A 12,586-nucleotide genomic window follows, 5' to 3' on the forward strand; every position below is an offset into this window, starting at 1 on the left:
CCATGTCCAGCTCTCTTCCTTTCCCAGTTACTGGGACGTCCGGCATCTACAGGTTTGCTGGCTGGACTGCAGGCCAGTTAACGTATGGAAGATCCATCTACCTATTTTCTGTTCATTACAAAGTGGCTGCAAGTCCCTACCTTCAGTATTCCAGACATACCTGTTTGCACGTCATGGTTGATCCCCCCAACAGAGATGGAGGCATTTGCAATGGGGTCTCCCTGCTGGTCTGTCACTGTCCCCTTAAGGCCCCGATGTATCTGCAAGGAGGAGGAGATTTCAGGCAGCAGGGTTATTTTCAAGTCCCTTATATCTTTTCTAAAACAACAAATTGCAAGGCTGCTTACGTAAGTCCATATCCCCATAAAATGAACCATCCATACATTTTTTAAAAATGTACCGGTATGTCTTTTTTAAAATGCAGAAGGAAAATCCAGAAGCTATTTTGAAAGAACAAAAACCCACCAAAAAGCTTTAGGGCATGGGCAGGCAAAGTAAGGCCTGGGGGCCGGATCCGGCCCAAACGCCTTCTAAATCCGGCCCGCGGACAGTCCGGGAATCAGCGTGTTTTTACATGAGTAGAATGTGTCCTTTTATTTAAAATGCATCTCTGGGTTATTTGTGGGGGCTGCCTGCACGCACATAAGTGTCATCTACACAAGTGAAACGTGAAGCAGGCTTGCTACCATGAAGTCCTCTGCGGTCAAGTCTTGCAGGCTGTTGTGGCTTAGGCCAGCTCCCTGAAGCACTCATCTGCCTTCCTTTTAAACAAGGGTAAGGACCAAGGGTTGCATTTCCTCCTGGACAACCTTCATGTGCATGCGGGGTGTGTGTGTGTGTGTGTGTGTGTGTGTGTGAAGAAGTGCAGGGGCAGCAGCAAAAGTGAATGGTGCAAGAGATAATGTTTCTTGCCACAATGCTGCACACTACATGCAAAGGTCGGAGGCGAGGACATTTGCAGCTAGGCGAAAGCACTCAAAGAGGGCCTGGAGGTGGGGCCTGGAAGGAGGGGATGTTGCCTGGGGAGAGTCCTGAGGGCCAAATTAGAGGGGGCTGCACCCTTTGGAGAGCCACTTGCCAGGGGTGGGTGAGGCGAGAGGTAAAAGTGGGCGTGACAACAATTGTAAATTTTACGGCTTCTATACGCACCTCTCCAGCCAGATGTCGTGGACTGGACGCAGAAGAATGGGGGGGGTGATGAACCAGTTGGAGAACCCCCAGGGGAAGAAGGCTCAGAGCCAGGGGATTGGTGGTGGGATGACAAGGAGTGGTCAGAGGAAGAAGGGGGAGAAGAGTGTAAGGGGATGTCGGAAGCTGAGGAGGTAACAGGGCTCAGTGAGCAGGGGGAGTTGGTGGCAGAGAAAAGTCCAGAATCAGAAGCAGGAGATGAGGGAGACCAATAGGCAGAGGTAGGTCTGGCTGGCGAGGAGGCAGAAATGTCCCCCTCCTGGTGCGACAAGCTCCCCTCTGGTCTCCCAGAACCAGGAGAGGCATGAAGAGGGTGGAGCAGACATTAGCTTCACGCAGGCTTAGGCTCAGATTGCTTGGGGGAAACCCTGGAGAGGAGGGGACTTAGGCAGCTGTGGGGAGGCAGGAACCTTCAGCCTCAGCAGCTACTGTGCTCATTAGGCCTGACACTCCTGTGCAGACCCTTTTTTTTCCTAATAAAGAGAACTCCCAATGTGCTCAGTGGGGTTACTGCTGGCTCGCTCCTGTCACCAGATATGCCAGAAGCAATAATGGAGTTTCAGGACATGTTTCAGCCAGGCAAAAACACTCGGAGTGCGAAGCAGGGCCAGTGAAGGGGTGTACCCTTAAGAGAGTTCCAAGGGCCAGTCAGGGAGGCCTGGGGGGCCACATTCAGCCCCAAGGCCTGAGGTTCCCTACCCCTGTTTTAAAGTCAGCATTAACTTTAGTTCCCAGGGTGCTCCGGGCGAGTTGTTTATTTGCCACCCACTCCGCATTGCTCAGGGGTCCTGAGCACCCATCATCACCACCCCCAAGCTGGACCCTTCCTTACCTGTTCCATGAATGTCAGCAATGATTCCTTGTTGTTTTCCCACTCTTGTGGCAATTCACTTTCATGGGGGAACTTGTCACACCCTGGGTAGATGGACAGCTCCAGGCAGTTGGTGTGGAGGTAGCTGAAATCATTCATGGCTGCAAGGACAGAAGGAAGAGGATATATCACCGAGATGTGGTGACAGGCATTAGCTTAGGTGGCTTTAAGGAGGGGATTAGAGAGAGTTGTGGTCTATTAATGGCAACTAGACATGATGGATGGACACTCTGGGTTCAGAAAACCATACCCCTGAATGCCAGCTGTTTGGGGCGAACAGTGGAAGAGGGCTATAGCCTTTGGACTTCCTAGAAGCAGCTGACTCATCACTGTAGGAAGCAGGATGCCAAATGAGATGGACATTTGCTGTGATCCAGCATGCTTTGTGACTGAATAGATCAGCATTCCCCAACGTGGTGCCCCCTGGATGTTTTGTAGTTCAGGAGGCTCTGAACTGAGACAGGTACGGAACAGCTAGAAACATCTAGCACAAAAAAGTAGAACTTGACCCTCTCTTGTGTCAGGGAATGAGGAAAGCCGGCTAAAGACAGGATTGTTGTTTGGCATTGGCAGAGAATGCAGAAGTTCCCATGTTGGATCACTGGCATCTTCAGCTGAATGGGATCCGCAACAAGTGATGGGAAAGACCACGGCTGAGGGCCCAGGAGAGCTGCTGCCAGTCAGAGTAGCCAACACCAGCTAGATGAACAAACAATCTAAGACTGCTTCCTTCATACAGCTATTGCATCGCAAGGAATTACGCCAGGCTGACCCCATATTAAGAGTATGCATTCATTTCTAAAATGTATGTAACCACAAATACACCCTTATTCATTTTCATGATAAAAAAAGAGAGAGAATCCTTTTAGCAACATAGGGACATAGGAAGCTGCCTCTAGCTCAGTACTGTCTACACTGACTGGCAGCTGCTCTCTAGGGTTTCGGACTGGTAACATGCGAACCTGGAAAAGCAGATGCTCTTCCACTGAGCTATGGCCCTTGTTGTCCCATTCATTTCTCTTAAGAGGGGTTCCTGACACTGACAGCAGATAATCGTACTGCATTGCTAAGCAAATTGACATATTCAGCATTCTGTAAAAGAGTGGAGTGCTCCGAAAGGGGCACAACATGAAAAACAGCTCCATCTGTGTCATAAAAACCACAGGAAATGGTTAGAGGATATCCCCTGCCCCATTTTTAATTGCTTATAAAACAGAGAACGTTACATGGCAGGCTTTCGTAAAAACAACAACAACATGAAAATGCTGTTCCATTTGGCTGGAAAATGCCAAAGTTACAGGCACCAGAGTTCCAGTTACAGGTAGGTAGCCGTGTTGGTCTGCCATAGTCAAAACAAAATAAAAAAATAAAAAAATCCTTCCAGTAGCACCTTAGAGACCAACTAAGTTTGTTCTTGGTATGAGCTTTCGTGTGTATCTGAAGAAGTGTGCATGCACACGAAAGCTCATACCAAGAACAAACTTAGTTGGTCTCTAAGGTGCTACTGGAAGGATTTTTTATTTATTTTAATTTTGTTTAGGCACCAGAGGACAGGCTGGTTTCCTACTGTGAAGCAAAATGAGACACTAATGAATGGGAAATAAGAGGAAACATTTCTAAGTGTGCATCCCTGTCCTGCACATCCTTACCATCCTCAATGACTCAGATTACGCCCATAGGTTGTCTCCATTCATCCCACCTCCCCCCCCCAATTCTCCAACACTTACTGCCCACCCGAGGGTGCCACTTGGCGCCGTTGACGATCCCCATCCCGTTGGTCATATCCTGAGAATGGCAACCTCCTCGGAAGGTATCGGTCATGCTGAGGTGGGCCGAAGCATAGGAAATCGCCAGCCAGCGGAAGATGGCGTGGTCCGGAGTCTCCCTTGTTTCCGGGTTCCCCTCTTCGTAATCATCCAGCACTGGAGGAGCCACTTCGTTCTCGTTGACAGGGCGAGCCATGTCATAGGGATAGGAGACGAGCTTCTCCCCACCGTGGAAGTTGGCGCCAAGGACAAAAGGGTTCTTTTCCATCCAGGCCATGATGGCTTTCACCTCCACTGCCATCTGGAGGAGGGAGGCAGGGAAAGGAGAGGGAGGAAAGGGGCACCACACAGCACAACGTCAGGTGTGAAGGGCTGTAGTCAAAGTGGGGCCAACAGGCGCAGAAATTTATAGCTCAGGGGCAGAGCACATATTCTGCCTGCAGAAGACGACCACAGGCTCAAGTCATGGCACTTACTATTTTATTTTAGTTTTAGTTTTTTATTTATACTTTTCAAGTTTATACATTTCATTAGTTTTGCAATCAACTTGACGTTCCAAAATTTGACTTCCTTCCCCCTCTTTCTGTGGTCCCTTAAATTTCTTTCTTAATATCTTCTGCATATCCAAATTGACTTAATTTGCTCATTTAATTATCTACTGTAAATACAGGTATATACTCTTATAAAACTGCTCAAAGACTGATCCGCCAAAGACTGGATGACATCGATCTACAGCGAAATTATATGCTGGGGGGAGGTGTTTGTTCGCCCCAGAACATTGGTATCACCTTAACTTACTGCGTTCCATCATACCTCTCCTCCCTTTCGACTGTTGTCCATAGACTGGCCTTCACCAAAGCGAGGTTCAATGTTTTTCCCTCCAATGTCCTGAGACATAGATTCTCAAAGGGCCAAGCCTCCGCCATGTGCGAATGTGATAAGGAGACACTGGAGTCTCTCCAGCACATTATGTTCGCTTGCCCCTTGTTCAACGTGCCACGGGCAAATTTGCTGGGATCAATCATACAGAAACTAGAGGGCACCCCACCAGAATTCCACCTTGCCCAAATCTTGCAGGATAAGGACGCTCATACGACCCTGAAAGTGGCAAGGTTCCTGGTCGCTGTCCTTACCCAAAAGCGACGCCAAGGAGCACTACAAGCTAGCTAAGGCTTAGTTTGCCATTCTATTTTATTGTATTTTATTGTTACTGTGGGGTTTTAGCGGCTGTTGTTCCCACTTGCACAAACTGTTTTCTATGTGTTTTTATTTGTATGGGCCTATGGCCGTAAATAAAATTCTATTCTATTCTATTCTATTCTATAAAACTGCAGGTTATTACAATACAGTGGTACCTCTGGTTACGTACTTAATTCGTTCCGGAGGACCATTCTTAACCTGAAACTGTTCTTAACCTGAAGCACCACTTTAGCTAATGGGACCTGCCGCTGCCGCTGCGCCGCCAGAGCACGATTTCTGTTCTTATCCTGAAGCAAAGTTCTTAACCTGAAGCGTTATTTCTGGGTTAGCGGAGCATGTAACCTGAAGCGTATGTAACCCACTGTAATCCTGCTAATGCTCTCATGTGTTTACCATTTATCTGTAAATATTCAATAAACCATTTCCATTCTTTTATTTAAAAAAGCTTGTTATCTTGATTTCTTATTCTTCTGGTAAGTTTCACCATTTCTGCATATACCATAAGTTTTAGTATCCATTCTTCCTTTACTGGGACTTCTGCTTCTTTCCACTTTGGGGCAAGTAACATTCTTGCTGCTATAGTAGCATACATGAATAAATTTCTATACAATTCAGGTAGTTCTGTCCCTACAATTAAAAAAATCAAGTGGCAAAGTCTTTTGTGACCACACCGAGACATAGCCAGTCAAAGGCAGCATTGTTCTTTATCTGTAGTTAAAGTAGATTACTGTTGTGCTGGATATTATGGCTGTATCTCTGCTTTTATAATACTGTTTTATGCAAATAAATAAGCACTCACACACATAAGCAAGCTGTGGCCCAGATGGGATAGGGATCAAGCCACTTCCTGTTAATTAATTTGATTTGAAACCTGTCCTCCAGCAAGTTTCCAAGCAACTTGCAAAAAAGTTAAGGTTTTAAAAAATTAAAGAAAAACAAGGACATTAACAAATCCTAACATAAAAGCAGTGAGTAGAATTAAAGCAAGCACAATTTTTCTGTGGGCACTGTTTCTTTACCCGAAGATTTTATTGCTGTTGTTGCTGGAAGAACCGGCTCTAAGATTTTGTGGTTGCGGAAAGAAGAGGCATTTTAATTTTTGGCACAGCAGCTTTAATCGGAAGAACACGAGGCCGCTTACAGAACAGGGAAATTTCTGACTTAAGCAACAACATCTGTGCTTCTTCCAAAAAAGTCTCAGTGCTCCAAACTCTGCATGATCTGCCCAGCTCTGCCCACCAAAAAAATTCCCCATGCCATATAATATGACTATTAGTCCAGTCTGCACATAGCGCTAAGCTGAACTATGGCTTGGCACAAACAAGCAAACATTCTGCTGCTGTGCTGTGTTTAACAGAGACATTGTTGGGCTTAGTGTGCCAACCCACCAGGGGTGTAGGAAGGGGGGGTGCGGTACGCCCTGGGTGTCATCCCTGAGGGGGTGACAAAATGGCACACTGTGTGTGGGGGGGGTGGCACTTACTGTTAGCAAACGTCCCGCGGGGGCAAGTTGTGAGACTGACTCCCAGGTAGGGAAGAAGCCTGCGTGCCCTCCTGGCTACTCGAGTCCAGGGGCACATTGATATGCGTGTGAAGAACAACACACACAAGCCATTAAGGCTAAAACTGCTTTATTGTAGATAAGATGCAGAATATGTCTCTGCTAGCCAGCTCAGTAAGTCAGAGCTGTGCATTAGCGTGTCCGGCATCTCTGAGCCAGAAACGAAAGTAAAGTACAACAGTAAAGTACAAAAACATCACGTGTGGGAAAGCTAATAGAACTGGTGGCTTTCCCACAGGATAAAAACAGACACATAGTCATGCTGGTCTCGCTGCTGCAGCTTTTGCAGCTCGGCTTGTAATAATATCATGACACTTACTGCAGGGCCTGGCCTGCAGCACGCCCAAGCCACACGTCTCTCATGGGAGTGACGTAGTGGCTCGGGGACCTGCACTGCCCAAAATGGCAGCGTGGGGCTTGCGGACTCCGTGGGCAGCTCAGCTCCATGCCCCCGTGTATGGATTGCCACAGCGTCCCTGTGGGTGTCTCGCCCTGCCCCCACCGCTCCGGGTGCCAGAGCATCTAGGTACACCCCTGTGCCCCACTCCAGGCTCATGGCTTAGTTCTCTCCGGATGAACCACGAGTTGTTAACCAAAGTTCCCCGAATGTAAGCCAATGCAATGCCTTTGAAGACCAATTCAATAAATAAAAACCAATCCACCAAGGGGGAGTAACACCCTCCAAATTCTCCCGCAGCTGCCCTTTTCAGGATCCGCATGCCAAGTCAAGCTTGTACGGAAGCAAGAGAATACTTACTGCAGTGTCCTCTGCGAGATAGTGCTCTGGGATGGGGATATGGTGGTTGGGGACTTTGTGCGGTACCCATTTCCTCTCTTCTGCAGCCCAGAGGACGCTGTTGAGATCAGGGAAGTTCTCGAAGATATCATACCCTTCCTCACTCCAGTGCCCCAGGGCCCAGTTCCCCATCTCAGAGCCCTGCAAAGAGAAAGAGGATGTGGTCTCACGGTTATTCACACTGGCGACAAAAATCATAGGTTTGCTTTTCAGGTAGCCTAAATCACAAGCACATCTTCAAATGTTTGCTTGGTACCACTGTCCTGTGGTGAGTATGATGAACGACCAGCATTCCTCCAGCCTTGGAGCTGCAGGGATGGGAGAGGATTATTTTTGGCAGTGGCATAGTGATATCTGCCTCTTCCCCAGCTGCACTGGGGGTTGTTTGGTCATTTTGTTGCAGAAGTTTGATATTTAACCTTTTTTTCACTTTTCCAGCAACAACGTTGAGCCAAAACCGACTCACACTATTAACAATAGCATTAAAGAATTAGCTAACGTTTTAGTCTATATATTCATATCAAAAAACACAATAGCATGTAAATGAGGAAAAAACAAACATATTGAGCAAACAATTAACACTGTTCAATCCAAACTGCTGCAGAACAACCGTAATTAGATCCTACCCATCACCATCTTTGGTTTGGTTAGCAAGGCCAGTAAAACACTGTGCCCTTACTTCTCTTCCCTCTCTTTAGAGTTGGGTTGGGGGATAAATTAAATTAAATTTACATTTAATGGCAAATGTACCCAATTCGCACTTTCTGAAACAAGATGCAAACCAAAACATAGCCACCTGTCGAAATTTGCACTTTTCTGAATTTGGCAGTACAGTTCTCCAGCCAGTTCATGTGTAGAAAAATGCATGCACTAGTTTAAAGCGTGCATATAAATGCATATATTTGTGAAAGTGATGCACAAAATGCATAATTTTTTTTAAAGCCGCCTTGCAAAAATGTGTGTATATTAGGCAAACGTTCATTTAGAAAAGTGTGTACCAGAAGAAATTCACCCTAAAATGAAACTGAATTTTCACGACAGTTTTTTTTTTTAAGTCGTGAACTGAAGTGGAGATGTGGGAAACAGAGCTTGAGATGGAAAAATAAGAAATGGAGAGAAATCGAAGCCCATTCCTACTTCAGAGTCTCTCAGTCCACACTGCAAAGCCTGATCCCATCCAGACTTACCATTTGGCTGGCAATCTCATAGCCATCGGGGTTGAGTGAGGGGACAAGGTGAATGCGGGTCTCCGTCACCAGGTTCCGCACACGAGGGTTCCCATCCTTGTATTCCTTGCACATAAACTGCATCAGCATGAGCAGCAGCTCCCGACCCAGCACTTCATTGCCGTGGATTCCCGCCGTGTAGCGGAACTCTGGCTCTCCTGCAAGAAGGCGAGGAAAGAGGTAGGTTTGCCGTGCTGCTCCATTAGAAAAGGCTCGCCTAAGTAAGGTCCGTTCCTTACTCTGAAGTCGTGATTCTTAGCTCCAGAGAATCTAGATCAGGGGTCAGCAACCTTTTTGAGCCGTGGGCCGGTCCACTGTCCCTCAGACCATGTGGTGGGCCAAACTATATTTTTTGGGGGGGAAATGAACGAATTCCTATGCCCCACAAATAACTCAGAGATGCATTTTAAATAAAAGCACACATTCTACTCATGTAAAAACACACTGATTCCTGGACCGTCTGCGGGCCGGATTGAGAAGGCGATTGGGCCGCATCCAGCCCATGGGCCTTAGGTTGCCTACCCCTGATCTAAATGATGTTGTTGCCAACCCATTGAATTCCAACCCATGTTGTCCTCCCATTCCCCCCCCCCTACTTAGGGTGGCCCTTTGCGCAAACTCCAGTGGCAGCCTCAAACTCTCCGATATGGACAGGCAAGAACTACTGAGCTTCTTCGGGGCTTCTGAGTTGCACTCAGAAGAGACCCATTAAAATTAAGGAATCCAAGTCAGGCATGTCCATTGACTTCCATGAGAAGGACCAGCTTTGGCTACAACCCAAATTATTCATTCATCAATTGATTGACTAAAACTCATACTGTTAGTTACTTTAATTCCCCCCCCCAATCTGGTGATAGCCCTACTAATACCCTCCCCCTTTTCACACCACCCATATCAGAGGTGCCAACTTAAAAAAAAATATTGGGGGGTGGCAGCAGGTAAGCCAAACTACATATAATCGATCACAAGGCAATGTCCATCAATTGGGGGGGGGGCTTGCCCTCTCAAATATTTTATGGGGAGGCTGAGGAGACCTCGGCCCCTAGGAGTTGGCTCCTATGACCCCAATGCTGCCAGTACTCAAGAGAAATCTGGAAGCTGTGAGTTTTTGGCCTTTGCTTCAGCCTCTCTCTCTCTCGAGGTACTGGAATATTCCATGTTTATAATTGCGTCAGTCAAAAGGTTGAATGGCATCCAGAGAAGTCAGGCATTCATAAACCCTTTGGGATTGCTGTTTCCCAGCTCAGAGTATTAAGATGGAGAGTCCAGACAATCTACGAAGCTGGCTTACAAAAAGCCCTGGCACAAAGGATTTGTTCCAAAGGAGTTGTGGGATGGAGTAGGAGGTTTGGGGCTTTTTTTGGTACCAGTATTTATAAAAGGCTAACGGGATGGCTATGGCAAGCATACTTGAAATAATAATAAAAATCTGAACATCAGGCCCAGACATTGTTATGGAAATGTTGACAAAGGTGGAAGCCAAGCAAATAAACCCAAGGCAGTGAATATAACCCGACTATATGGAGAGCAGACCTTGTTAAAATAATGTTCTCTTGTTCTTTGGAAGAGAGTCGTGATCGAACTAGGTTAACATCACACACTGACACGGTTCACTCCCAGGGCTTCGTGTGCCAACAAGTTAATGCTGGGAAATGGGGCATGCCGGCAGATGCGTCGACTCAGAATTACAATAACATGACTTTTCACTGGGCCTGCTGGGATGTTTGCTCATCTGAATACTTGCCCTTGCCTGCCTCAGAGCCTCAGGGCTTTAATGGGCTTTGAGGCAGATCCCAGGAGTCTTTGGGGGAAGTCATGACTGCTTAAAGTGGTATCACAGTGCCTAAAATGCAGAGTGCAGATGGGGTCAAAATTGAAATGTGCCGATGGGCACTTTTAGACCATCTAATGGCGTGCATCTCTCACCTAGCTCATGCTCTCCTGGATTGTCAGAGATCTCCATGGCGTAGATCTTAAGTCCTCGGGAACTCTTGCCAATGTTGTAGATGCGGGTAATGGAGGGACATTCTTCATTCACCACCTTCATAAGCTGGAGGGAGAGAAAGCATTGCAATGTGCTGGCCACTCAACCAACAGTCCTCAGAAGAATGAGGTGAGGCTTATTGTGCATGATGGAAGCAAGGAGAGACTGGGGAGTCGGGAGTTCAGATTCATAAAAACAGCAGCTTTTGCATAATGTTGCTAGGAACACCTTTCTTTCCCAAATATGTTTTTTTCCCTCCCCCATTTGCAGAGAGGACTTCTAAATACAGAGGGCACCTCCAGAGCATTTTGTGGGAGGGAGTCAAGCACAGGCTTGGAAGTTCAGGTTGATTAAAGAACTCTGGCACAACCCAGCACAACAAATCTGCTGAGAGAGAGACTGACTTTTATAGTTAGGTAAGTTACAGGGAGGGAGTGCTCACTGAGTGCTCACTGGAAGGACAGATCCTGAAGTTGAGGCTCCAGTACTTTGGCCACCTCATGAGAAGAGAAGACTCCCTAGAAAAGACCCTGATGTTGGGAAAGATGGAGGGCACAAGGAGAAGGGGACGGCAGAGGATGAGATGGTTGGACAGTGTTCTCAAAGCGACTAGCATGAGTTTGGCCAAACTGCGGGAGGCAGTGAAAGATAGGCATGACTGGCGTGCTCTGGTCTATGGGGTCACGAGGAGTCGGACATGACTGAATTGACTGAACAACAGCAAGTTACAGGGAAAGACATTGAAAAGTGTGGGATGAATAAATGATTAATGGGAAGATGAATAAACACCGTGCAACAAACCAGGATGAATGCTCCTTGGCGTATAACCTCCCAGCAAACAAATCAGAACAAAGGTCCAGTAATGGCAGAGCAGCAGTGAAATGGGTAGATAGACCTCTTAGGAGCCCTATTCTGCTGGAGCCAAGCCACTGGGAGTACCGGTAGTTCTGGGATTGAATCATTGCCACATTTTCTTCCTTTCTTGCTTATACCTAACCAAAGCCTCTTGAAAGCAGCAAGGCTGAGGCTCTTCTCCTCACCTGTCTCATGTCCTTGTAGTTGTGATGGCGGAAGTCCAGGTTGTCTACTGATGTCATCACTTCGTTCTGCAGGCTGTAATAGCTGTGGATGCCTGCAAAAAAATTAAGAATGCAACTGAAAGGCAGAAATTGATCGTATTATTTATATTATTATTTAATATGTTTATATATGCTGCTTTTTAAATAGAGAAAGCAGTTTAAATAAAATCTGAATGTCTGGGGTTGTGGCGCTCATCTCGCTTTACAGGCCGAGGGAGCCGGTGTTAGGTCCGCAGACCTAAACTGGATATACCAGAGATTGAACCTGGCGCCACTTAAATACAACACATGTGTTCTCGCACTGAGCTATGGCCCCCTCGCTTTCTCCAATGCTTGCTTACTTGAGAGAGGGCAGCCCAGAACTTCCAGCCTCATGCAAAGACTACCGTTCCAAGTTAGTGGGAAGATGCGAATGAAGCGGGCAACCTTTGGCTCTGGAAATTCAGTCATCACTGGTGTGTCCTTGTCAACATTTCCATAGAAAAGCTGCAAAAGAAAGAGAGACAGTTTTCAGTTATAACAGACAAGAAACACACGTGGCCAGTTCTGACTAAAAAGACCCAGATATTACATTTCCCCCATTGCTGTGTGCTTGATGTTCTCATTTTTTCCCTAAGGTTCTCCAAGCTTGAGGTTCTCATTTTTTCCCTAGAGGTTCTCTAAGGTCCTCCTGACACAACTCCTTGAATACCAGGTAAGTCCGGTTAAGTCCAGTGAAAGGCGACTATGGGTTTGCGGCGCTCATCTCACTTTCAGGCCGAAGGAGCTGGCGTTTGTCCATCGACAGCTTTCCAGGTCATGTGGCCAGCACGACTAAACTGCTTCTGGCACAACAGGACAGTGTGATGGAAACCAGAGCGCATGGAAATGCCGTATACCTCCCCGCCACAGCAGCACCTATTTATCTACTTGCAC

General features: G+C 46.9%; 1 protein-coding gene across 2 annotated transcripts in view; it reads right to left on the reverse strand.

Moving 5' to 3' along the window:
* The window catches only part of AEBP1 (AE binding protein 1), a 44,733-nt gene that overhangs the window by 3,037 nt on the left and 29,110 nt on the right, over window positions 1-12,586 (reverse strand). For both annotated transcript variants that reach the window (XM_033171391.1, XM_033171390.1), the window contains exons 14-21: window positions 12,013-12,157; window positions 11,633-11,724; window positions 10,535-10,658; window positions 8,570-8,766; window positions 7,344-7,523; window positions 3,787-4,126; window positions 2,021-2,160; window positions 161-260 (exon numbers count right to left, since the gene is read on the reverse strand). In XM_033171391.1, coding sequence (XP_033027282.1) covers window positions 161-260; window positions 2,021-2,160; window positions 3,787-4,126; window positions 7,344-7,523; window positions 8,570-8,766; window positions 10,535-10,658; window positions 11,633-11,724; window positions 12,013-12,157 — 1,318 coding nt within the window. The remainder of the gene's footprint in view (window positions 1-160; window positions 261-2,020; window positions 2,161-3,786; window positions 4,127-7,343; window positions 7,524-8,569; window positions 8,767-10,534; window positions 10,659-11,632; window positions 11,725-12,012; window positions 12,158-12,586) is intronic.

Source organism: Lacerta agilis, chromosome 15 (assembly GCF_009819535.1).
Source record: "Lacerta agilis isolate rLacAgi1 chromosome 15, rLacAgi1.pri, whole genome shotgun sequence".
Taxonomy (NCBI): Eukaryota; Metazoa; Chordata; class Lepidosauria; order Squamata; family Lacertidae; genus Lacerta; species Lacerta agilis.